The sequence below is a fragment of the Petromyzon marinus genome, chromosome 66 (assembly GCF_048934315.1).
Source record: "Petromyzon marinus isolate PM22_M1 ecotype Great Lakes invasive population chromosome 66, UKy_Petmar_22M1.pri1.0, whole genome shotgun sequence".
Classification (NCBI taxonomy): Eukaryota; Metazoa; Chordata; class Hyperoartia; order Petromyzontiformes; family Petromyzontidae; genus Petromyzon; species Petromyzon marinus.
In genome coordinates this window covers 8,168,323-8,195,076 of record NC_133732.1, presented here as the reverse complement: position 1 = coordinate 8,195,076, position 26,754 = coordinate 8,168,323, and the positions used below count along the sequence as shown (strand labels likewise).

At 45.2% G+C, this 26,754-nt stretch overlaps 1 protein-coding gene and 1 long non-coding RNA gene across 3 annotated transcripts; both read right to left on the bottom strand.

Moving 5' to 3' along the window:
• Positions 1 to 749: 749 nt before the first annotated feature.
• LOC116956542 (uncharacterized) lies at positions 750 to 11,360 on the bottom strand. The gene is made up of 5 exons (XR_012930344.1): positions 11,255 to 11,360; positions 8,303 to 8,323; positions 5,674 to 5,694; positions 3,676 to 3,764; positions 750 to 2,202 (listed from the first exon to the last, which is right to left on the bottom strand). It is a non-coding gene; the product is annotated as an uncharacterized LOC116956542 (long non-coding RNA).
• A 272-nt stretch (positions 11,361 to 11,632) lies between these two features.
• Positions 11,633 to 25,265, bottom strand: LOC116956538 (tripartite motif-containing protein 6-like). 2 transcript variants are annotated; one of them, XM_076054486.1, is made up of 6 exons: positions 24,810 to 25,265; positions 22,517 to 22,612; positions 20,388 to 20,663; positions 14,480 to 14,526; positions 13,016 to 13,036; positions 11,633 to 12,662 (listed from the first exon to the last, which is right to left on the bottom strand). In XM_076054486.1, the coding sequence occupies exons 1-6, from the start codon at positions 25,200 to 25,202 to the stop codon at positions 12,623 to 12,625; spliced, it is 873 nt and encodes a 290-aa protein (XP_075910601.1). In that variant the 5' UTR covers positions 25,203 to 25,265; the 3' UTR covers positions 11,633 to 12,622. The 2 variants fall into 2 exon arrangements, with proteins under 2 accessions (XP_075910601.1, XP_075910600.1); XM_076054485.1 differs by having other exon boundaries at positions 11,633 to 13,036.
• Between the last annotated feature and the right edge of the window lie 1,489 nt (positions 25,266 to 26,754).

The window sequence follows — 26,754 nt, the reverse complement described above, 5'->3', positions numbered from 1 at the left end:
GAGGGGCCAGAGGAAATGCTGAGCTAGGATTGGTCAGCTTGGTTCAAAAGCAAAAATAGCCGGAAAGTGGATTCGGGTAGAGGAGACAGCGCGGAGTCGGTTGGCTGGCAGAGAGATGGGATTGGTGGAGGTAGAGGGGGCACGAGAGGGACCGGTATAAAAGGAGAGCGTCGAGAAGGGGGAAGAGAAAGAGACGGCTGGGAGGAATGGCGGCTGGAGGCTTGTGAGTCGCTGTGCTCCAATAAAGGTCCTAAATATCCGACGTCGGTGTCCTGAGCCCTACATTATTATGTTCACCTTAAATGTCAGTGGTAATGTCAGTCACATTGTGCAGTTCATATTGCTGTTTGCGATGTTACTCGTGAAACATTCATTGAATTGCAGGGCATTTTGTTTAACGCGTGTGTGTGTGCGTATATGTGGTCACCCTCGTTAGGGGAAATCCATTTAGTACGTACGCGAAATTCCGTCAAAACTTGACCCCTCCCCCCCTCCCTGTAGGCACGCGTACTTCTTACAACCCCCCTCCACCTGCGTACGTACACCTGATGCACCCCCCCCCCCCCTCCACGATTCCTATAGAAAGGCCGATATTTAATCCACGCAGAAACAATCAAAGATTTAACATTTTTACGTGTTTGAGCAAACAGATAGTCCACTGCCGGACTATCTAACTCATGTGAAGGCCAATGTAGACAAATTATAATCGATGCTTCACCCCCCCCCCCCTCCGAAACATTTTCTATGCATACGCACGTTGTCATTAGACCCCATACGCAAGCGTACGCATTTGGGTTACTCCCCCTCCATGCGTACGTACTAAATGGATGGCCCCTTATTGAGTGTCCCTGTGAAATATTTACATCAAAACCTTGGTTGGGGAGGTGTTGGTGGTGGTGCTAATTGCAGACTCTGAGGACAGGCACTTGGAAGCACTGTGGTTCTTCGTGTGAGGCTTTACATTTCATGTTTTATAACGTTATGTTAAAATAAAAAAAACTTTAATTTCTCACGTAAAAAAAAAATTTGTTCAAGAGTATAAACTTTTGGGGCTGAAACGTAACCCAGCTTTCACCGCAGGAGTCAATGGGAAAAACACCTTTTGGCTTTCTCTGGTCTAACACTGTTTGAGACTAGGCTCTAAAGAAAGCTGTCTCTGGTGTGGACCAATCAGTTTCAATAGTGTCAGAGCATGTTTTTTTGCATGTTCACCACAAGTATATGTGGTTAATGCAGACATGATTCCTTGAAAAGGTTTGATTTTGGTGTCTTACCATCTTAACAGAACTGTTTTATTTGCCAGAAAGGGGAAACCCCTGTTATCGTAATTTTTTCTCTTAAGAATCTTCATCGAGAGCAGGGAGGCTGGCAACACAAAATAACGAGAAGTGGCATTTTTGTTCGAATTCGGTATTTCAAGAGCCCGCAATCCACGTGGTGAATACGAGATGGTGGTCCTTAATGAATAACGTCACGAAGCATCCGGCTCTGGAGTCACAGATTACCGACCCCTGTTCTAGAGAGATGTGAATGATGTCCTGCGTGTGTGTGTGTAGTCTGCTCGTATGACTCCGCGTGATCCCGTGCCATCGTCGTATGATGTACGAGATTCCTGTCGTGTGTGACGATTGCGATGGCACGGAGCAGAGTGTGAGATGAGCTATCACTTGAGCTCAACGATTGACAGATAATTATTATTAGACTCCGAATACCACAACCCAAAAGCTGGCACAAGAGGTCGGGTAAAGTGGTGGTGAAATGAGTGCAAGAGCTCCCTGGTGCCAAGGCAGTAAAATGATAGGAGTCTCGCCTTACAATCCAGAAAAATGCCGACTTTGTTAAAACCCAAACTCTTTTCTCTTTTAAAGAGTTCCACTCCCCCATGCAGAACTTTGATTGTGTCGCCGTCTTTTTCTAAACACCAGGACATGGAGTTCTGTCCCAGCCAACATTCCTTACCAACTCCGTTATGCGGCATCGTTTCGTATGCGACTCCCACACAGCACCTTCCACAATTGCTCACATCCACCTCCCAGTAGCGTCGCCCCGTCTCCGTTAGGAAGCTCTCAGAGCCCAGGACTTGTGCCTGTGACTCGTTTGAGACAGTCTGGGATGAACGCATGACCTTCACCGTCCTAAGGTCTTTGGAAATTTGGAGGCGAGGAAGAGACGAGGCTGCATTCAGAGTTGGAGAACAACCATCTGTGGACAACAATTACACAATTACATGGTCCAAATAATACTGAAAGATAGAGAGCTCATAATGGGGCATGCTGCTGATACTGCACGTCACTGTCACTTAAACCTTATGCGAGAAACGATTCCTTAAATAAATGGCACCCAACCCGTATGCCCTTCCAACTGGTTCCACTCTTGCTCCAAGTCTTAAATTCCCCACATTCCTGCTCATCCAAGCCCTTTTATTGACCAGCATGCGCACACTCGACATCCAACAGCCATAGGTAGCGTCGATCAATTACAATGCACTCGATTCAGGGCATCTATTAAACCTGTCCCACATTGGTTTGTGTGCCGTATAGATGTGCTGCGCCGCTATTGGCGCTGCAACTGCATTGCAAACAGCTGCTCTGCTCATCCACATGCACTGGTTCGGGTCTCTGAAAATTGATGTGTACTGACGTATGCCCACATGTACCTACGCATATCCACATGTACCTACACATGTCCAAAAGTACTTACACATGTGTACATGTATTACTGGCTTGGCTTATATAGAGATGAGCTGATGCAATATACGTTAATAAAGAGAACTAATATTGATCTTAAGCTTTCGTGACTGCAGGCAATCCATACTCTTTGGTTCTTTTGGTAAAGTCACGTAGGTAGAAAAATAAAATCAATTAAATCACGACGTTTCGATCGCAACACAAGCAATCGTCATCAGGTGGGACAACCACAGCAAGAAAAAAAAAACTGCTGAAGTAGGCCTAGTTATTATCCGTGAACGAATTATCCAGGTTAAAGCCACATTTACATTTTAGTTGCATTATCCGTGATTTCTTTCTTCATAATAGAAACAAATGGCCCTCCACACATCGTTATTTAGGTCCCCTTCACAAATGTATTCAGATAGGGCCACTGCTTGTTGTTTGTGATGTTATGGTTCCCCAAGCGGAGGACCTTCCACTCATTGTTCCAAGAGCCAGAACGAGTCCACCTGTATTCCACAGATGTTCAAGTGGAACCGGTCCAGCTCCCCAGCGAGCTGTCCATGCATGCGTAGAGGGAGATAGAGACCCTCCTGCGGAGTCTAGAGCTGGCCACACAGACGTGAGGCCGCTGCTTCAGCTCCACCATACACAATGCAAAAGACAAATATCTCCCGTGTAGCCTTAACAGACTGTTGGGGCGAGTGCTGTTAGCGAGTAGCAGCTATGAAGGCCGGCACAGCACACGAGGGTGGTTATCACGCCCGACCGCCTTTGTCTCTCCCAGTGGCGATGTTTACTACACACCACACCAGGTACTCATTTGATGCTGAGTCGACCTAGGAGAGGCCCTAGACCGGTTGATAGATTCGTGACCGGTGTTGGCCATGAGCGGGACTCGAACTCGGGTCGCCGGGTTCGTAGTGCAGCGTGCTAACCACAACACCACCACTCCCCGTGTACACAATGCACACATCGAGACACCCACACCTCCACCCATACTCACAAGACTTTGAGAGCCGGAGAAGCAGATATTTGCCTGCGGTCGCCTGAAGAGAGGGGATTTGGTCATCGTCGCCGTTTCCAAACGTTAAGCTGAACTGACGGCATTCGCAGGGAAAGGATGAAACCTATATTCAATAGTCAGTAACACACATACAAAGCTACAGTGAGGGAAAAAGTATTTGATCCCCTGCTGATTTTGTACGTTTGCCCACTGACAAAGAAATGATCAGTCTATAATTTTAATTGTAGGTTTATTTGAACAGTGAGAGACAGAATAACAACAACAAAAATCCAGAAAAACGCATGTCAAAAATGTTATAAATTGATTTGCATTTTAATGAGGGAAATAAATATTTGACCCCCTCTCAATCAGAAAGATTTCTGGCTCCCAGGTGTCTTTTATACAGGTAACGAGCTGAGATTAGGAGCACACTCTTAAAGGGAGTGCTCCTAATCTCAGCTTGTTACCTGTATAAAAGACATCTGTCCACAGAAGCAATCAATCAATCAGATTACAAACTCTCCACCATGGTCAAGACCAAAGAGCTCTCAAAGGATGTCAGGGACAAGATTGTAGACCTACACAAGACTGGAATGGGCTACAAGACCATTGCCAAGCAGCTTGGTGAGGTGACAAAAGTTGGTGCGATTATTCGCAAATGGAAGAAATACAAAATAACTGTCAATCTCCCACGGCCAAGCAGCTTGGTGAGGTGACAAAAGTTGGTGCGATTATTCGCAAATGGAAGAAATACAAAAGAACTGTCAATCTCCCTCGGCCTGGTGCTCCATGCAAGATCTCACTTCGTGGAGTTGCAATGATCATGAGAACTGTGAGGAATCGGCCCAGAACTACACGGGAGGATCTTGGCAATGATCTCAAGGCAGCTGGGACCATAGTCACCAAGAAAACAATTGGTAACACACTACGCCGTGAAGGACTGAAATCCTGCAGCGCCCGCAAGGTCCCCCTGCTCAAGAAAGCACATATACATGCCCGTCTGAAGTTTGCCAGTGAACATCTGAATGATTCAGAGGATAACTGGGTGAAAGTGTTGTGGTCAGATGAGACCAAAATGGAGCTCTTTGGCATCAACTCAACTCGCCGTGTTTGGAGGAGGAGGAATGCTGCCTATGACCCCAAGAACACCATCCCCACCGTCAAACAATGGAGGTGGAAACATTATACTTTTGGGGGTGTTTTTCTGCTAAGGGGACAGGACAACTTCACCGCATCAAAGGGACGACGGACGGGGCCATGTACCGTCAAATCTTGGGTGAGAACCTCCTTCCCTCAGCCAGGGCATTGAAAATGGGTCGTGGATGGGTATTCCAGCATGACAATGACCCAAAACACACGGACAAGGCAACAAAGGAGTGGCTCAAGAAGAAGCACATTAAGGTCCTGGAGTGGCCTAGCCAGTCTCCAGACCTTAATGCCATAGAACATCTGTGGAGGGAGCTGAAGGTTCGAGTTACCAAACGTCAGCCTCGAAACCTTAATGACTTGGATAAGATCTGCAAAGAGGAGTGGGACAAAATCCCTCCTGAGATGTGTGCAAACCTGGTGGCCAACTACAATAAACGTCTGACCTCTGTGATTGCCAACAAGGGGTTTGCCACCAAGTACTAAGTAATGTTTTGCAGAGGGGTCAAATACTTATTTCCCTCATTAAAATGCAAATCAATTTATAACATTTTTGAGATGCATTTTTCCGGATTTTGTTGTTGTTATTCTGTCTCTCACTGTTCAAATAAACCTACCGTTTAAATTATAGACAGAACATTTCTTTGTCAGTGGGCAAACGTACAAAATCAGCAGGGGATCAAATACTTTTTCCCTCACTGTAGCCAACCACGCTAATCAGAGGTGGCTTAAGCAAGCTGTAGGGGAAGGACAACGCAAGCTCAGACGAACGGCTGACGTATGGGTGATCAACTGCAGTAAGTATTCAGTGTTTTTGGTGGGGGATTGCATGTTCAGCATGATGTTCCATACCTTGGTGTATCGAGGGACCTCCTGTTGGAAATAAAATGGGGAAAACCATCAGATGTAGATGCCTTGACAGCATGTTAATTAGCTGACATTTGTTCAAACTGTTCAGGTAAACCGCAAAAATCCGAGGGCTGAGACATAAATGACATCGAGCCTTGGCAAACACAAGCTCAGCTTCAAGTGATTGAACAGAAGCAGCAGTTTATGAAGAGGGCCTCTGATGAGCATCGCCACGGTAATGCGAAGCTCGCCGTGTTTTTCATAATAAAGGTTTTTGGGTTAGATCGCGTTCTTAAGAAATGTGTTGTAACCCTCCACCACCCGACACGGCCAAGCAGTAAAAAATGTGTCACGTTTTCAAAAGACAAATAATTTACTACTTTAGCCCACCGGTGTGTTGAAGAGTGAATCAACATCATATACAATTTTGGGTACGACGTTTCGCTGGTAATTACATCGCCGTGTTCTATTGCCAGAAAGGGTAAAACCTTATTCTTAGCTCTTTCGGGAAAGTCACGTTGAAGGGAAACAATAAAATAATAAAATATATATAACAATAAAAATTCTCACGTTTCGACCATAACACAAACGGTCGTCATCAGGTGTGTTGGTTTGCATTAATTTATTTATTTTTAAACGGTGTATTTATTTAGTTAGAAAAAACGTCAGCGCCGCGCGCAGCGATTTGGCAGTTTATTTAGAAGGACGAGTCCATCTATGTTCTGAAAAGAGGAGGGGGGAGACGAAAAATTAATGTATGCTGTCTGAAAGCCACTGTAAGCGTGAACAATCAATTAAGACCTGAAATGGTTTATCAAATCTTTCCAATGATTGCTTAGATAGAATCCATCTTCTCGGTTGAAATTGTCTCTGTGCTTGTATATGTGGATAGCCTCATGAACGAATCTCTCATGGTAGCCAGATGGCTTACAAAGAACCTCTGTCTTAGAAAAGTCAATGTCATGTGAGCCTACTGAGTTATAACAATGATCTGCCACGGCCGAGGTGTTGGTCCTACCGTGTTTAAGGTCTGCTTTGTGTTCATGAATGCGGTCCGAGACATGGCGTTTGGTTTCTCCAATGTAGCTACTACCACAGAGGCAACTTAGTTTGTAGACACCAGGGTACTGTATGTCCGGAATCACATATTTTACAGACGGAACCAGATCACGGATTTTATGTAATGTGTTGAAACGGACCTGGATCTTGTGTTTATTACATAAAATCCGTGATCTGGTTCCGTCTGTAAAATATGTCATTCCGGACATACAGAACCCTGGTGTCTACAAACTAAGTTGCCTCTGTGGTAGTAGTTACATTGGAGAAACCAAACGCCATGTCTCGGACCGCATTCGTGAACACAAAGCAGACCTCAAACACAGTAGGACCAACACCTCGGCCGTGGCAAATCATTGTTATAACTCAGTAGGCTCACTTGACATTGACTTTTCTAAGACAGAGGTTCTTTGTAAGCCATCTGGCTACCATGAGAGATTCGTTCATGAGGCTATCCACATATACAAGCACAGAGACAATTTCAACCGAGAAGATGGATTCTGGCTTAGCAATCATTGGAAAGATTTGATAAACCATTTCAGGTCTTAATTGATTGTTCACGCTTACAGTGGCTTTCAGACAGCATACATTAATTTTTCGTCTCCCCCCTCCACTTTTCAGAACATAGATGGACTAGTCCTTCTAAATAAACCACCAAATTGCTGCGCGTGGCGCTGACGTTTTTTAATAAATAAATACACCGTTTAAAAATAACTAAATAAATGCAAACCGACACACCTGATGACGACCGTTTGTGTTATGGTCGAAACGTGAGAATTTTTATTGTTTTATATATATTTTATTATTTTATTGTTTCCCTTCAACGTGACTTTACCGAAAGAGCTAAGAATATGAATTCCTGCAGTCACGAAAGCTTTAAATCAAAATTTAGGGTAAAACCTTGTTATATTTTAAAACTGGCAAGGTCCCATATTGTAGCTGCTCACCCCGAGCTATCAATGCCCTGATAGCAGCATTGTTTTTGTGCTGTTCGCCTTTTGGCGTTGTCCTCTGGTCTGACAATGTTTGAGACGAGGCTCAAAAAAAAGCTGTCTCTGGTGTGGACCAATCAGTTTCCAAGACAATGCCAATATATTATCAGTGTTTTTTTTTGTTTCCATGTTCACCACAGGTACGTGTGGTTAATGCAGACAGGATTCCTTGAAAAAGGATGCTGTATGGTGTTTTAACATCTTGACACCTGTTTAATTGCCAGAATGATATTTTGTTAATTGCCTTCCAGGAACATTAAGGCTACCCGGCTGGTAGATGCAGAGATTTAAAGTGCTATGCGGTTGACCGTGAATGGGATTTTCGATCAGACCCCAAGCTGCTTCAGGTTTGCTGTTATTACATCACTCAGATTCTGCTCTAGCATAAGCATGCACAATTTAATGTGGGAGACGCCTTCCAGCAACATGCAGAGGACTACGTTAGTACTATATTGGGAACTTGTTGCGCACCGTATGTAGCCAACCATGCTAATCAGAGGTGGCTTAAGCAAGCTGTGGGGGAAGGACAACGCAAGCGCGGATGAACTGGTGGGAGATTGCATGATCGGGATGATGTTCCATACCTTAGAGGATCGAGGGACATCCTGTTGGAAATAAAATGGGAAAAACCCTCAGATCTAGCTGTCTTGACAACATGTTAATTTGCTGACATTTGTTTAAAACTTGTCAGGTATAACGCAAAATTCGTGCACTGAGCCAGAGATGGCATCTGGCGTTGGCAACCACAAGCTCAGCTTCAAGTCATTGCATGTCAGCGTAGTGATCAGAAGCAGCAGTATATGAAGAGGGCCTCTGATAATCATCACCACGGTAATGCGAAGCTCGCCGTGTTTCATTGCCAGAAGGGGTAAAACTTATTGTTATATTTTAATACTGGCAAGAAGGGTCCCATATTGTAGCTGCTCACCCCGACCTATCAATGTCCTGGCAGTGGCATTGTCTTTGTGCTGTTCGCCTTTTGGCGTCCCCTGGTCTAACACTGTTTGAGACTAGGCTCTAAAGAAAGCTGTCTCTGGTGTGGACCAATCAGTTTCAAAGACAATGTTCACTACAAGTACCGCGTGTGGTAAATGCAGACTGGATTCATTGAATAAGGATTCTGTATGGTGTTTTAACATCTTGACACCTGTTTTATTGCCAGAAAGGGTAAAACCTATTGTTATATTAGTAATCACCTGCCAACGCGTATCGTGTTGACGTGCCACGCACCTCAACAGAAGAGTGGCGTCATCTATAAGAAGTAGGGAATAACAGCTCCAGTGAGGAGCTGTCATATCTAGATGTATGCACTGGGAGAATCACAATTTGATAAGCTGTATGTGGTAAATGCAGCGCCCATAGCTGTAAGCGTCACGTGAAGCACAAAGCTACGTGAATGGAAAATTGTATTCATGAGCATACGAATCCACGTTAAATCCATCAACAGACGTGGTCCCGTAACACCTCTCTAATCCATACCAATGTAGGTGGGAAAGGCTACCCAAAAATTAACTGAAGAACATTCAAAAGAGATTAAAACATCCAACCGGAACGCTTTCCGTGCACTAATTAAGCCGAAAGGTGAAAAGTGCTCCGAGCAAGAGGATCCTTCATTGCTAATCAAGTTTTGATTTCAGTCTGAGCAAGAGTATTCACGTCATTTTTTTCTCTCATTAATAAAATATTCAGTCATTAAGTTTTTTTTTTAAGCGTTCCATCGGCGTGATGGATGAGTGGTTTGGCAGTGCTACAGTGAAACTAAAAAAAAAGGGTTTGAAAAGATGTGGGCATCATGTGTTCTACACGCACCGTTGTTAATTAAACAAAGTCCACGTTTTGTGTCACGAAATGTTGGCTATGTGGTACCAAACTTGATTAGGTGCTTTCGTGACTGCAGGAATTACTCTTTGTTTTTTTCGGTAAAGTCACGTAGAAATAATAAAAAATAATAAAATTATATAATAGCGTACGACGTTTCTATTGCAACACAAGCAATCATCATCAAGTACAGAATTTACACAGACACTTATCTTACAATTTAGCAATCTTTGAAATAGCGTAATCAACCAGACCATGCGTTAATTGTGTTTGCTTTATATAGTTTCATAATTTTCGCTAAACCCTGTTTGATTTAGTGTGCTCCTCCGCCTCTCTCTGTGTCTCCTGATGTGTCTGTGTAAATTCTGTACCTGATGATGATTGCTTGTGTTGCAATCGAAACGTCGTATGCTATTATATAATTTTTTATTTTTGTATTATATGTATGTGGTACCAATAAAGAATTAAAGCTTTCGTGACTGCATGAATTACTCATTGTTTTTTTCAGTAAAGTCACGTATGTAGAAATACCACAAAATTATATTATATGTTTTATATATGTTTTATATGTATTTATACATACGTGACCCTACCGAAAAAACAATGAGTATGCGGTACCACTTATAGTACAGAGATGTTCAAAGGCAGTTCCTCCTAAAAGAGCAATAGTAGTAGTCTATTACTTCTTCCAATGACAAACTCTTTGGTTATTTCGATAAAGTCACGTAGGTAGAAAAAAATAAATCACGACACGCAGCTCCCATCGAGACCTCTGTCCAACCCCCCCCTCTCCCCCCTTGTCTCACGCAGCCTCTCACTTCAAGCCCCGCCCACTTCCCCCCCCCCTTGTCTTTACACGCAACCTCCCACTTCAAGCCCCGCCCACTTCCCCCCCCCTTGTCTCCACACACAGCCTCTCACTTCAAGCCCCGCCTACTCCCCCCCCCCCTTGTCTTCACACGCAGCCTCTCACTTCAAGCCCCGCCCACTACCCCCCCTCCTTGTCTTCACACGCAGCCTCCCACTTCCAGCCCCGCCCACTCCCCCCCCCCCCCTTGTCTCCACACGCAGCCTCTCACTTCCAGCCCCGCCCACTCCCCCCCCCTTGTCTTCATACGCAGCCTCCCACTTCCAGCCCCGCCCACTACCCCCCCTCCTTGTCTTCACACGCAGCCTCCCACTTCAAGCCCCGCCCACTTCCCCTGGGGTTGTGCCCAGCTCAGACCTATATAACCTCGTGTCACGGCAGCTCTCTCGCCTACTTCAGTTTTGTTGCTGTGGCTGTCTCACCTGATGACGATTGCTCTGTGTTGCCATCGAAATGTCCTGATTTGTTTTCTTTTCTACCTACGTGACTTTATCGAAATAACCAAAGAGTGAGCCATTGGAAGAGGTATAACCGTCTCTCCGCAGAACATTGAATTGTACCATTAAAGACTACTACTATTGCTATTTTAGGAGGAACTGCCTTTGAACATCTCCGTACTATAAGTGGTACCACATAGCCAACATTTCGTGACACGAAACGTGGACTTGGTTTAATTGACGATACCGGTGCGTGTAGAACACATGGTGCCCACATCTTTTCATACGATTGCTTGTGTGTGGGAAGGACAACGCAAGCTCGGTCGAACGGCTAACGTAATGGGGTACACAACTACAGTAAGTATACAGTGTTTTTGGTGGGGGATTGCCTGTTCGGGATGGTTGTTCCATACCTTGCATACTCGTAGGACATCCTGTTGGCAATAAAATGGGGGAAACCATCAGATCTAGATGCCTCGACAGCATGTTAATTAGCTGACATTTGTTCAAACTGTTCAGGTAAACCGCAAAATCCAACATGTTAAATTGCTGAAAAGAAAACTAAATCACGACATTTCGATGGCAACACAGAGCAATCGTCATCAGGTGAGACAGCCACAGCAAGAAAACTGCTGTAGTAGGCGAGAGAGCTGCCGTGACACGAGGTTATATAGGTCTGAGCTGGGCACAACCCCAGGGGGAGTGGGCGGGGCTGGAAGTGGGAGGCTGCGTGTGAAGACAAAGGGGGGAGGGGGGGAGAGAGAGGGGGGTGGGGCATAGATAATCGGTGGCAGGGGGAGAGGGGCGGTGTTAGTGATGTTAATGTGAGGGATTAGAATGTTAATGTGTGATCGCGGAGCCACCGCCAAGTCGAGGTCGGCACGCGGCGGTGGCTATGTCGGTGTGAAAATATTTTAAACTGTTAACGTCAAATGAAGAGCTACTCCCGCCTCGCCAGGGAGCACCCCTGTGGCCCCGGCCCCGGGCCAGCATCTCCGTGGGAGGTCCCCGGGCTGGGCGCCCCCTCGACGCTTCCAGCGCCCCCGGTGAGGCTGCTCGCACCGTCTGCGCCATCCATGGCAGTAACAGAGGAGGGCTGGCGGTGGAGCCAGTGGCCCTGCTGGTGCACGTGGCTGCCTGTAATCTGGCGCTAGGTTAATGACGTCCTTCCAATGGTTGCTCAGCTTATACCCATCTTCTCGGTTGAAGTTGTCTCTGTGTTTATATATGTCTGGATGGCTTCATGGACAAATCTTTGATGGTAGCCCGAAGGTTTGCAATATATATAGACATGTGTAAAATGATTGTACCAATTGCGAAAAGCACATACCGAATGTTTTTTTTTTTTACTTTAACCACGCCGTTTATGTGTCACAAACAGCATTAACATATAACAACATTTTATTAATTGACTTCCAAGAAAATGAAAGCTACCCTTCTGGTAGATGCAGAGAGTGAAAATGCCATGCGATTGATCGTGAATGGGATTTTCGATCAGACCCCAAGCTGCTTCAGGTTTGTTTGTTGATATTACATCACTCAGATTCTGCTCTAGCATAAGCATGCACAATTTAATGTTGGAGACGCCTTCCAGGAACATGCGGAGGACTACGTTTGTACTATGTTGTGAACTTGTTGCGCACCGTACGTAGCCAACCACGCTAATCAGAGGTGGCTTAAGCAAGCTGTGGGGGAAGGACAACGCAAGCTCAGATGAACGGCTGACGTATTGGGGTACAACTGCATTAAGTATAAAGTGTTTTTGGTGAGGGAATGCATGTTCAGCATGATGTTCCATACCTTGGTATATCGAGGGACCTCCTGTTGGAAATAAAATGGGGAAAACCATCAGATGTAGCTGCCTTGACAGCATGTTAATTAGCTGACATTTGTTCAAACTGTTCAGGTAAACCGCAAAAATCCGAGGGCTGAGACATAAATGGCATCGAGCCTTGGCAACCACAAGCTCAGCTTCAAGCGATTGAACAGAAGCAGCAGTTTATGAAGAGGGCCTCTGATGAGCATCACCATTATAAAGGTTTTTGGGTTCGATCGTGTTATTAAGAAATGTGTCGTAACCCTCCACCACCCGACACGGCCAACTGGGTGTACAACCGCAGTAAGTATTCAGTGTTTTTGGTGGGAGATTGCATGTTCGGGATGATGTTTCATACCATAGAGTATCGTAGGACATCCTGTTGGAAATAAAATGGGGAAAAACATGAGATCTAGACGCCTTGACAATATGCAGTATATTATTAAGGCCTTTGATGAGCATCACCACGGTAATGTAAAGCTCGCCATGGGCAACAGCCATTTAAACCCGACTGGAGCCGGGCACATTGGCCCACCGACGCACATGCAGTCCATGTACTGGGTGTCCATGAAGTCCCTATCTATTTTATTGAACCAATGGTATGTGCCATCAGAACCTCCTTTGCCAGTAGCAAAACATGATCATTGTTTTTTTACCCTTTTATCTGGCAACAAAACTGACACCTTTTTTACAAGGAGTCGTGTTTACATTGACCACAATACCTGCGGTCGGAATGCGAACAAAAAACAACAACTCTGATAATGTATTGGCACTGTCCTTGAAATTGATTGGTCCAGACCCGAGACAGCTTTTGTTAGAGCCAAAAGGCGCACGTTGTAGACACGTTGTATAAGGGACCAATAGTAGTCACCTGACAACACGCATCGTGTTTAGAAATTGGATGAAGGCACCCGAAAGCAACGTCACGACCATGCCACGCATCTCGACTGAAGTCGTGGCGTCATCGATAGGAAGAAGGGAACGACAGCTCCAGTGAGGAGATCGACAACGGCAGTGCTTCTGAGACAACTTTGTCAAAAGACATTACAATGGGTAATCCAGCCTCCAGCATCAGCATTGTCTGGCTCGATTAAAGTGTGATGGTTATTGCTCCAGAGTGGTTGAGTTTGCTGATAAACGGCACGAATGTTGCGAATGCTATTCTTGTGAACGACAATTCTTGATTCGTTCTTAATCGAGGCTGATTTTTATCGTCAGAGGTGGTGCTAAGGAGAACTTCTAGACAGTTGATATACAGCATATCGATAGACAATGATGGTGGCTGGGAGGTGCTGTTTCTTGTTGCTCCCGAAGCTGTTTATTAAAGACAATCAAATTGATTTTATAACGGCTCATTGACCGTTATTTATTTATCATTACGAGACCATCCTCACTGTAATTACCTTAAGCTGGTTTATTAGTACGGTGCCAAGGAAGCAAAGAAAAATTGACAGTTCCAAGGCCATTTGCCGTCTCTGAGTTGAAGTGAGGTTGCTGGGTTTATAGCAGAGTGCGTTGAACACTGCGTCACTGCTCCATCGCATGTGTTTAAACTTGTTATATACAAAGTTCGTGGGTGTCTTCCTTATCTTTGTTTGGTACTTATTTACTTTATTTTTTCTGGAAATGTTGACAGAAAAACTTACCCCCAACAACGTATCCTAAATATACGTATGAATGTTGAACTTCTTTCACACCATGCATAGCCAACCGTGCTAATCGAAGGTGCTATCATGAAGCCAATGGTAAATTAGGGTTTGATTTGTTTCGCTTAATGTCGCATTTTCTAAGGAGGCATCCCCAACATAAATAGAGAACTTACTGCCATATACCTCTCGTCTCCGGGATCGTCGAGCTCGCATTACGTTCCTGGGGCAGACAAAGACACAGACGGCTCTCATTAATCTCCATAAAGTGATCGATTCAGAAGCCATTGGGTCTCACCAATGGTCTCACCACCTTGTTGGATACCTTCTCATTAAGTGCGTGACATCCCTATGGCCCAGCTCCAAGCCGTGACTTAACCCATTCCCCTATATGACACCTCCAATCCTCAGCCATGAACAAGAGATCCATGGCTGGCAGTTGAATGGCCACTCAATGCAATGCTCCTGAATTCCTAGACCATGGGGAGATGATGATGATGATAATTAACTAAGTGGATCCTCAAACGAGACAGTAAAATATCACCTTCTGATTATAAGTTGAGTGTTGTTATAAACATGACAGATAGATACAAATTATATAGTTTTAATGCTTCAAAGGAAAAAACATCAACAATGCTTCAAAGGAGAAAACATCAACTATGTAAGATGCCTTCAATGAAACAGACTATAGAACAATCTTAGAACAGACTGGGTCTCACCTCAACTAAACTAAACAACATAATGGGACCTCCTTTGCCAGTGTAATAAACGACTTCCACGACGACTCTTGGATGGTGTCTTTTAATTAACCGAATTTCTGCAAAGCTCCGCTCCTTCTCTCTCCGGGTATTTCCCCTTTTATCACTGCCGTGGATGAGGCGATCTCTCCGTCCCATCGTCGAGGTTCACCTCCCTCTCTAGCTAGGTTCCACCTCTAGCCACGCCCCTTCATGAAACCTTCCCGATGTTTTCCGAACATTCTCACCGGCTCCGCCCGTTACCTTTGTGCCCAGAGATGTAATCCCGCTCAGGATTGGATACCGGTTATCCGATGGTGCACGTGCAGTTACCCCTTGGCACCCACTAGATGGGGCGCTCTCATTACACCAGTACCAAAAATTTAAAATAGGTTTTCCCCTGTGTTCTGGCAACAAAACAGCTGTGTTAAGATGTTAAAACGCCAAACTGAAACCTTTTTACAAGGAATCATGTCTGCATTAACCACAATACTTGTGGTCAGAATGCCAAAAAAAACACTCTGATAATTTATGCATTGTCTTTGAACCTGATTGGTCCACACCAGAGACAGCTTTCATTTGATCCTAGTCTCAAAACGGTGTTAGACCAGAGGACGTGAAAAGGCCTTTTGGCGTCCTCTGGTCTAAAAGGCCTGGTTTGGACCATTCAGTTTCAAGGACAATGCATATACTATCAGTGCGTTTTTTGTTTGCATTCTGACCACAAGTATTGTGGTTAATGCAGACATGATTCCTTGTAAGAAGATTTCAGTTTGGTGTTTTAAAATCTTAACACCTGTTTGGTTTTGATTTAAAGCTTTCGTAACTGCAGGGATTCATATTCTTGGTTCTTTCGGTAAGGTCACGTAGAAGGGAAACAATATTGTTTTATATTTGTATTATTTTATTGTTTCCCTTCTACGTGACTTTATCGAAAGAACCAAGAATACCTGTTTTGTTGGCAGCAAAAAAAGGGGAAAACCTATTCGCATAAACTAAACTATTTTTATTTTACCAGGTAAGGCCCACTGAGCTATATAGCTCAGAAGCAACCTGGCTGTCACAAATGACAGCTCGACGAAGTGGCTTTATCACGTGGAAATTCATAGCAGCCAAATAATCCAAACACGTGTTTATAAATATGGAGGGAAAAACCGGAGGACCTGGAGAAAAAAATAGCGCGACCACGGGGAAAGAGAGAGACACGCAAAATCCAAACATACAGAAGGCATCAGGGTCGGGATCGAACCCATGACCTCCAGCATACAAGGCGAGGTATATTCTTTGGGTCTTTCAGTAATGTCACGTAGACAGGTTCAAATTAATTTTAAAAATAATAATAATAATAAAATAAAATAAACAAAAAACGATGACGTTTCGCTCACAACACAAGCAATCGTCATCAGGACTATAAAAGAGTGAGAGAGCTGCTGATGGCAGACTGTTGAAAAGGTTTGAAATGGGCATAGCCCATGGGTTGTAAACGAAGTGGGCGGTGCTAGTGATATTAATGTGAGAAATTAGCACGTTAAAGTAAGATCGGAAAGCGGCCTCCACAGCAAGCGCATGGGGGTGGCTATGTTAATGTAGGAGATTAGCACGTTAAAGTAAGATCGGAAAGCGGCCTCCACATCAAGCGCATGGGGGTGGCTATGTTAATGTAGGAGATTAGCACGTTAATGTAAGATCGGAAAGCGGCCTCCACAGCAAGCGCATGGGGGTGGCTATGTTAATGTAGGAGATTAGCACGTTAATGTAAGATCGGAAAGCGGCCTCCACATCAAGCGTATGGGGGTGGCTATGTTAATGTAGGAGATTAGCACGTTAATGTAAGATTGGAAAGCGGCCTCCACATCAAGCGCATGGGGGTGGCTATGTTAATGTAGGAAATTAGCACGTTAATGTAAGTTTGGAAAGCGGCCTCCACATCAAGCGCATGGGGGTGGCTATGTTAATGTAGGAGATTAGCACGTTAATGTAAGATCGGAAAGCGGCCTCCACATCAAGCGCATGGGGGTGGCTATGTTAATGTAGGAGATTAGCACGTTAATGTAAGATTGGAAAGCGGCCTCCACATCAAGCGCATGGGGGTGGCTATGTTAATGTAGGAAATTAGCACGTTAATGTAAGTTTGGAAAGCGGCCTCCACATCAAGCGCATGGGGGTGGCTATGTTAATGTAGGAGATTAGCACGTTAATGTAAGATCGGAAAGCGGCCTCCACATCAAGCGCATGGGGGTGGCTATGTTAATGTAGGAGATTAGCACGTTAATGTAAGATTGGAAAGCGGCCTCCACAGCAAGCGCATGGAGGTGGCTATGTTAATGTAGGAGATTAGCACGTTAATGTAAGATCGGAAAGCTGCCTCCACATCAAGCGCATGGGGGTGGCTATGTTAATGTAGGAGATTAGCACGTTAAAGTAAGATCGGAAAGCGGCCTCCACATCAAGCGTATGGGGGTGGCTATGTTAATGTAGGAGATTAGCATGTTAATGTAAGATCGGAAAGCGGCCTCCACATCAAGCGCATGGGGGTGGCTATGTTAATGTAGGAGATTAGCACGTTAAAGTAAGATCGGAAAGCGGCCTCCACATCAAGCGCATGGGGGTGGCTATGTTAATGTAGAAGATAAGCACGTTAATGTAAGATCGGAAAGCGGCCTCCACATCAAGCGTATGGGGGTGGCTATGTTAATGTAGGAGATTAGCACGTTAATGTAAGATTGGAAAGCGGCCTCCTCATCAAGCGTATGGGGGTGGCTATGTTAATGTAGGAGATTAGCACGTTAATGTAAGATTGGAAAGCGGCCTCCACATCAAGCGTATGGGGGTGGCTATGTTAATGTAGGAGATTAGCACGTTAATGTAAGATTGGAAAGCGGCCTCCACATCAAGCGTATGGGGGTGGCTATGTTAATGTAGGAGATTAGCACGTTAATGTAAGATCGGAAAGCGGCCTCCACATCAAGCGTATGGGGGTGGCTATGTTAATGTAGGAGATTAGCACGTTAATGTAAGATCGGAAAGCGGCCTCCACATCAAGCATATGGGGGTGGCTATGTTAATGTAGGAGATTAGCACGTTAATGTAAGATTGGAAAGCGGCCTCCACATCAAGCGCATGGGGGTGGCTATGTTAATGTAGGAAATTAGCACGTTAATGTAAGTTTGGAAAGCGGCCTCCACATCAAGCGCATGGGGGTGGCTATGTTAATGTAGGAGATTAGCACGTTAATGTAAGATCGGAAAGCGGCCTCCACATCAAGCGCATGGGGGTGGCTATGTTAATGTAGGAGATTAGCACGTTAATGTAAGATTGGAAAGCGGCCTCCACAGCAAGCGCATGGAGGTGGCTATGTTAATGTAGGAGATTAGCACGTTAATGTAAGATCGGAAAGCTGCCTCCACATCAAGCGCATGGGGGTGGCTATGTTAATGTAGGAGATTAGCACGTTAAAGTAAGATCGGAAAGCGGCCTCCACATCAAGCGTATGGGGGTGGCTATGTTAATGTAGGAGATTAGCATGTTAATGTAAGATCGGAAAGCGGCCTCCACATCAAGCGCATGGGGGTGGCTATGTTAATGTAGGAGATTAGCACGTTAAAGTAAGATCGGAAAGCGGCCTCCACATCAAGCGCATGGGGGTGGCTATGTTAATGTAGAAGATAAGCACGTTAATGTAAGATCGGAAAGCGGCCTCCACATCAAGCGTATGGGGGTGGCTATGTTAATGTAGGAGATTAGCACGTTAATGTAAGATTGGAAAGCGGCCTCCTCATCAAGCGTATGGGGGTGGCTATGTTAATGTAGGAGATTAGCACGTTAATGTAAGATTGGAAAGCGGCCTCCACATCAAGCGTATGGGGGTGGCTATGTTAATGTAGGAGATTAGCACGTTAATGTAAGATTGGAAAGCGGCCTCCACATCAAGCGTATGGGGGTGGCTATGTTAATGTAGGAGATTAGCACGTTAATGTAAGATCGGAAAGCGGCCTCCACATCAAGCGTATGGGGGTGGCTATGTTAATGTAGGAGATTAGCACGTTAATGTAAGATCGGAAAGCGGCCTCCACATCAAGCATATGGGGGTGGCTATGTTAATGTAGGAGATTAGCACGTTAATGTAAGATTGGAAAGCGGCCTCCACATCAAGCGCATGGGGGTGGCTATGTTAATGTAGGAGATTAGCACGTTAATGTAAGATCGCAGAGCCGCCAAAGTGTGGTGGTCGGCGCACGTAGGTGGCTGTGTTGGTGTGAGAAATGTAATATTTATGTCAAATCGGAGAGCTGAAGCCACAGGGAAAATACAAATAAAAAAAACTAACATCGGAAGGTGGCAGGATGGGAACATCACAGCCAGTTATGACTTAAACTGGTTGATAACTTCCTTCCAATGATTGCCGCGTTTGTACCCATCCTCTTGGTGGAAATTGTGTCTGTTTCTGTATATATGGATGGCTTCATGAACGAATCTTTGTTGGTAGCCAGTGGACTGACAAAGTACCTTCGTCTTGGAGAAATCAATTTCGCGTGAGGCAACCACATTACAACAATGATCAGCCATGGCCGACGTGTTGGTCCTGCTATGTTTCAAATCTGCCTTATGCTCACAAACACGGTCCCAGACATGTCGCTTAGTTTGCCCAATGTAACTACTGCCAAAGACACAGCTTAGTTTGTAGACGCCAGGTTATTGCATATCAGGGATCCTATCTTTCACAAATGGGATCAGATCACGAATTTTATGTAATGTGTTCAATCGAGCCTGGATCTTGTGTTTGCTCAAGATTTTGGAATTATTTTTGGTGACCCCTGCTATGTATGGCAAGGGGATGGTTTTGATTGGGTCCTCAGATGGTTCTTTCCCAACGGTTGGGGTGATAGCTTTATGGTTTGTGTGGTCCGAATATCCATTCATCTTGAGAGCTTGGTGGATGTGTTTCAGTTCACTGGCTAGGTGATGATGGTCGCAGATACATCGAGCTCTATGGTGTAGAGTTTTTTATGAGGGAACTCTTCTGGAATGGACGGTGGTGGGAGTCAGGTTTTAGGTAGGCATCTGTATACAGTAAACTGTATACAGTGTCCCATTGAGCCATCTGGTCTCTTTTCGATTAGAACATCCAACAATGGTAGCATGCCATCCTTTTCTATCTCCATGGTGAATTTGATGATCGAAACGTCGTAGTTTTTTGCTATTTTTTTGTTATTTTCTTTTAACCTATTTACGTGACTTTACCAAAAGACCCAAAGAATATGAATTCCTGTAAACATGAAAGCTTTAAGTCAAAATTTTACCAGGCGAGGTAGTGAACATCTCGCCACCACCTGACTCTGGGGCTCACCTCCATGTGGATCTTGATGAGCAAGAATGTCACCTGATCATCCTTTAAGAAGGCGATGGGATCCTGCAGTGCCATCGCTTTCTCCAGCTTGCCGACGTCTTGGGTGAGGGTCTCTATCTTCTTCACGTGCTCCTCAATTTTATTCTGGATCCACGACAGCCCCTGGCAGCTCTTCTCCTGCACTCCCCGCAGGGCCTCCTGCTCCTCCTCATCCAGCAGTCGCCTCTCAAAGGCGAAGCTCTCCTTGATCCGATCCTTGACATTTTCAGTCAAGTCCTGGAGACCCGCACAAGATCTGTTTACATCAGCACACGCACTAACAGTGGACACCGGCAAGAGGCTGGACCCTTGTGAGTGTCCAGCAAAGTGAACCCGAGGTGGCCAGCGAGCTCAAAATAACGAATCTGCTCATCTTTCTCTCTGCTGTTATACTCCGGATTCACTCCCCTCGTTTGCACTCACCTCGACTGCTGCAACTCTCTTCTTCTCGGCTTTCCTGCCAACTTATCTCGAACCGTACGTAGCCAAACACGCTAATCGGAGGTGCGGATACAAAATGCCTCAGCCCGGATCATGTTTAACCTCCCGCGCAAGTCCCACACTTCTGCTCTTCTTTCTCAATTTCCACTGGCTCCCTGTCTACTATCGCTGTCTGTTTAAACGTCTCACTCGAGTCTACAAATCCCTCCATGGTCTTGCTTCACCCTATCTCACTGCGCTGCCCCCCCCCCCCCCATCCCATCCTCTCTGCTCCCAGTCTCTACCGCCCCTCTTTGTGGCTGCCTCGCCACCCTGCTCCACCCAGTCTAACTCTCTCGTCGCTGCTCCCTTCTCGCTCCATTCCACTGGAACTAACTCCCCCTGCAGCCCACAGATCGATCATCCCCATGACAACAACCTACGGCTTATTTTCCTCCCTTAAAACAACTGCCATCTCTTCTCCGTCGCCCATCCTGCTGCTACTGCTACTCTCTGTCCCCACCCCGTAGCTACAACCAGGCCCACCCCAACCACTATCACTACCCTAACCCCTCTTACTACACCTATCACTACCCCTTTACTACCCCTATCACTAACGCAAACCCTAACCCCTATCATTCCCCTAATCCCTACCACTACCCCAACCCCTATCCTTACCCTAACCCCTATCACCACCCTTATCACTACTCCAACCCATATCACTACCCACAACCCCAATCACTACCCTTCCATAATCTCTCCTGCCTGCTATCCAAACGTTCACCATAACTGCACCACCACTTGTAATAACCACATTCTTTATCTCAAGCACTACCATCTTATATACCATTTGTATAATTTCTGTAAAGTACCTTGGGTTAAGGCGCTATAGAAATCTAGATAATATAAGCGTGGCCACTGCTGAGGTCTTGGATTTAAGCCCTGTGGGCGTTTGTATGTCTCTTATATTACGGATATTAATTGTTACGTAAGATATACTGCACCAGTGCATGCGTGTGTAATGTCGGCCTGGAGGGGTAATCACGGGTATGGGCGAGTTACATAATGACTAACTAGGAGGGGGACTATCTGGGGTAAAGGTGGAGTCATTCGGGAAGCTCCGGGACACTGCTAGAAGGTTCTGTAAGGGGGCGTGGCTGGAGGTGGGGCTTGGCCAAGCCGGGAGGTATATAAGGGGGACGGAACCAAACGTTCAGGGCTTTCGCGGGGTCCCGGGTCCTGGTTGCATCGCTACTCGCCATCATCTCTCTTCTTCGTCCGGCCGAGTGGCCGATCCTCTGCACGGCTCTCATCATCGTCGGCGCTACACTAATCAGCCAGCTGTGCGGTTAGATGCCAACGATGGGGCTGTGTAGAAAGGTCGGCTGTGTGGTGCCATGTAGATACCATAATAAAGGTTTTAGAGTTATATCACGTAAATATAAATGTGTCAATAAAACCCGCCACCAACCGACACAGCCAATTAGCAAGGGTTTGTCACGTAAACAAAATGTGCTAATTCGTTACTAGTTCAGCACTAACCGGTTGTGTTTTGGAGAGTAAACCCACTACAAGGTTTACGATTCGAGAACAATGGTGCAAGTGGTTTGTAAATACAGCACGTGTGTATTGGGACTGCAGTAATCTGAAGACAGACATTCATCGTGTACCTGAAAAGATTTGAATGACTTCCTCAGAGAAGTGACGGCATTCTCTTCCGTAGCCTTCTCCTTTTCCATTCTTGTTTTCTCTCCTGCAATTGTCTCCTGTGGTGAGACGGCAGCAGAATAGATAGAACACGTCAAGGTAATGAGATCGATTACAAGGGACATGAGCAGAGAAGTTGCTTTAAAAATGTGTCAAACGTGTTCAGTTGTACCGAGATCCAGTGTCTTAATAGAAAACAACTCAAACTTCAAAGGAGATAAGCATGTTGTAGTGAGATCACAACGCTGTCAGTGAAGGATCGATGAATTACGTAATGACTCTAAATCAATCGTCAGAAAGGCCTCACGCAAAAAGGCAACGCGTTCCCCCATTAAACATGGCCACTATGACGTCACTGCCTGAGAAAGTTTGTGGCTGATGCAAGCACATATGTAGTGGCATAGCGCTGGCAAAAAATGGGAACTTCGGTGTAGGGCAGTGCTCGCGTCAGCCGGCCACGATATATACGAGAGGGGGACATCTAGGGGGGAAAGGTCACAGAAGGGGCTCATCGGAAAGCTCCAGGAACCCACAAATAGGTTCTTAATAATAATAATAGTGTGCACCCACGCGGGGTGTTGTGTGTTACCCCGATGGTGCTTGTTAAATTAAAGAAGTGCCTTCAAGTCTTATTGTCTCCGAGTTATAAAAAAATTAATGTTGACATTAATTATATTGTGTTATTAATTAACTGCTTTATGGGGCCATGTTGCATACAGACAATGTTGCGAAATCTATAGCCTTACAAGAAAACCTTGCCCAACGCAGCTTTGTTGAATGCGTGTTTGGCACTACTACGGTTTACCAAATGAGCTCCGTTTTCCGGTACATGCGGGTGAAGTTTCGGCTATACACGGCATGATAATCTGCTAAGATTCTGCTAAGATTCTCATGTCTACGTCGAAAAGTAGTGCCGATAGTGCTGCATCCCTTGGAAGGTGTCAATCGACTATGGGAATGATGTATTAAGCACGTGTGTTTTACGTGTACTTCATACGTTTTTTGTATTAAGATGTAGACTTTCGATATGTGTAATTGTTTATTCAGAAGCCACTTCTTCCGTGCATCTCCAACACAGTGCAACTGCATGACATGAGCTGGGTATATGCTTTTACTGTTATTCTTTCAATTTGGAAATTGGCCTTAATTATAACACAGGCTTTTATTCTTTTAAGATAATATTGCCTCGGGTAAATCGCTTTTTAATATTGTATTTTACATATTCAAAGTGTTTAGCATTCACGTATATTTTATTTCCACGTAGAGTGCTCTGAAGACGCCTTTATTGAGATAATTTGCACGATATTTTCCGTCACCGTTTTGTAAGCTATGTGAAGTGGCTTGAGTGAAGGCACTTTATTAATTAGATTAGATATGTTGATTTACTATACTCTATGTAGACTCACATCTCAACGTACTAACTTCTCGAAATTATTGTTACCGATACCGTACCGCAAGTCCTCATTTAACGCGGTAGATGCGTTCCTGAAAAGTTAAGCGAAAAACATGTGAAGTGAAAACAATTTCCCCATAAATAATGTAACGATAAAGTTTGGCGAGGTACAATGTACACACACACAGTGAGGGTACACTGCCACGTTGATGTATGATTCTGCGTACTGTATCACTGTACCGCTCAGCCGGACATTCTGCGTTATAATGGTGTAAGGATTCCTCATTGTGCGCAAAGTGTTTGCAAAATGTAAGAACTGCGTTATAGCGACAACGCGTTATAGTGTGATAGTTAGGTGAGGACTGACCGTACCGTGTTGGCAAAAGCACAAATAGCGAAAGCATCTCTCTGCTATGAAGCAAGGTCATCGCTCAGAACGCATTTTACGTTTGTCCTTTTAGGGCAGCGTTATTGACGAATGTGTTGAGTTAGTTTAATTAGCTTGTTGAGACAGCCGGGCAGGACTGGGCAAAACTTAGATCACATTTCACCCAGAAAACTGCACGGCAGCATAGACTGAGTGTTACTAACCTAATATTAACTCTAACAGTGATATATTTAAGAATCACAGTTAAGAGACAAACAACGTATACAATAAAAATGTTTTTATTGTTTTATATATTTTATTATTTTGTTGTTTCTCTTCAACGTGACTTTACCGAAAAAACTAAGAATATGAATTACTGCAGTCACGAAAGCTTTAAATCAAAATTTAACGTATACACCTTTTAAAATAATTAAGCCAAATATTTTAAATTACGCATCGATGTATTTGACGGAATTGTCCGATGACGATCGCTCACCTTCATCTTCGTTTGCTGCCCCTCCACGGTGATGGCATCGCAGCCTCTGTGATCTCCCGCCAGCATGCAGGTCGCGCAGACCAGACGCGCGTGTTTCTGGCAGTAATACCTCATGGGCTCCGTGTGATCTCTACACTGGCCTCTCTGCGAGTCCTTAAACTTCTCCACCAAGTCGGCTATGAACACGTTCTTGTTGAGCTCTGGCTTCTTGGCGTAGCGCCTGCGGCACTGCGGGCAGGTGAAGCGAACCTGCGCCGCCTCTGAACCCCATAATCCCTCCACGCATTTCTTGCAAAAGTTGTGGCCGCATGCGAGACTCACGGGGACGTCAAACAATTGGAGGCAGATGGAGCAGGAGAAATCGTCCTCTTGTCTCGATGAAGACGAAGCCATGGTGTCTGGCGAGTCCACGACGCTGCTGCCGTAGGGCTCTTTTAGTACGGTGCGTGGAATGAGGAAGTCAGTGGTTAGGTGTGTGACTTGACACGTCAGCTGCGAAGCAAACATTCGACATATCAAACCGGTTGAGTGAGTGTGGACAATACTGCTTGTTCCCCACGGTCTGGTTAAAGACTCAAACATTCCGTTTGCCAGAAGTGCTGCAAATTAGGCACAGTAGTTGGAGAGGTGGATAGACCTACCTACCACGTTTTGAAGGGCGACTGATCGAAACGTTGCCTGTTATTTTAGACAAACACTCCCACGGTTTGTGAGCCAAATCCTTTGCAAGTTTCAGCCACACACACACACAGAGACACAGAAACAGGCAGACAAAGAAAACCATGTCTTTCATAGGTAAGATTACCCGGTGCGTGACTATCCGGCTTCCAACATTATCCGGTAGTCCCAGGCCAATCCGGCGAACCCAGCGAAACCGCCCCAAAAGCTGTAACTCGCCCGGCGATCGGCACCATGTGCACGATAAAGTAATGACGCTTTATTTGAGTGTAAAATATTACGTAGGGTACATTATACACTGCGTACAACTGAGACCATGAAAAATACTGCACTTTTCATGACTACTAACCGCAGTCACAAAACAGAAAATATCGAGTTGCGATCCGGTGAAAAGCGCGCGCCGGGGCATCAGATGGGCGATCGTTAAAACGCAAAGGGTTTTCACACAAGAGCACAGCGCTGCGTACATCTCCCCCATGCAGAGTCTTCGAGATTACAGTAAACACGCTATCTTGGTACGGGATTTTTTTTTGGTCCATTTGTATTATTTGTTCTGCGTCACACTCACGAGCAGCTTGCAGCCTCAGAACCCCGGGCTCTGATGCAGCGAAGACACGCGCCTGTCACGAGTCGCAGCAGGTTGAGCGCCTGGGAGACTCCGGAACTCGGCGGTGCCATGGACGTCAAACGCCCACGGCTCACAGGTCGCAGAAATGTGGTGGCACTGGGAGGTTCACCAATGGGGAATTCTCCCTCCTTGAAAGCCCACGGCGGAGGCAGGGCACGGCCACCACACCCAGACACGGCGATGGTCAGGAGTGGCCTGAATAACGCTCTGCCTGTAACACTGAAACCTGTTCATACACTTCCTTTACCGGTCTGCCTGTACCACTGCAACTTGAATCAATCTACCTGAAAACTCAGCTCCAGGACCCTCTTCTCTCTGCCTGAAGGACTTTATAACAACCATTGACACTCTCTCTGCCTGAAAACTAAAATATAAAATGTGATCACACAATTTTAAAATGAATATTCACGGGTATCAAATTACACAATCCCACCTGCTGACATTTGGAAAACAGCAACCAGTTAACCACTTTACTTGGAGCCTGAACTATCATTAGCATAAAATAACTCTGCCCTTCAATATATCATCACCTTTGCAAAATAACGTAAATTTTGATTTAAAGCTTTCGTGACTGCAGTAATTCATATTCTTAGCTCTTTCGGTAAAGTCACGTTGAAGGGAAACAATAAAATAATAAAA

What these genes read in the sequence shown, in the direction of transcription:
- LOC116956538 (XM_076054485.1), bottom strand. Translation starts at nt 25,202, where the DNA reads ATGGCTTCGTCTTCATCGAGACAAGAGGACGATTTCTCCTGCTCCATC. An exon ending in AGTCATTCAAATCTTTTCAG is followed by an intron (nt 20,664 to 22,516) that starts GTACACGATGAA and finishes GCGGGTCTCCAG; the next exon opens with GACTTGACTGAAAATGTCAA. An exon ending in TCATCAAGATCCACATGGAG is followed by an intron (nt 14,527 to 20,387) that starts GTGAGCCCCAGA and finishes TGTCTGCCCCAG; the next exon opens with GAACGTAATGCGAGCTCGAC.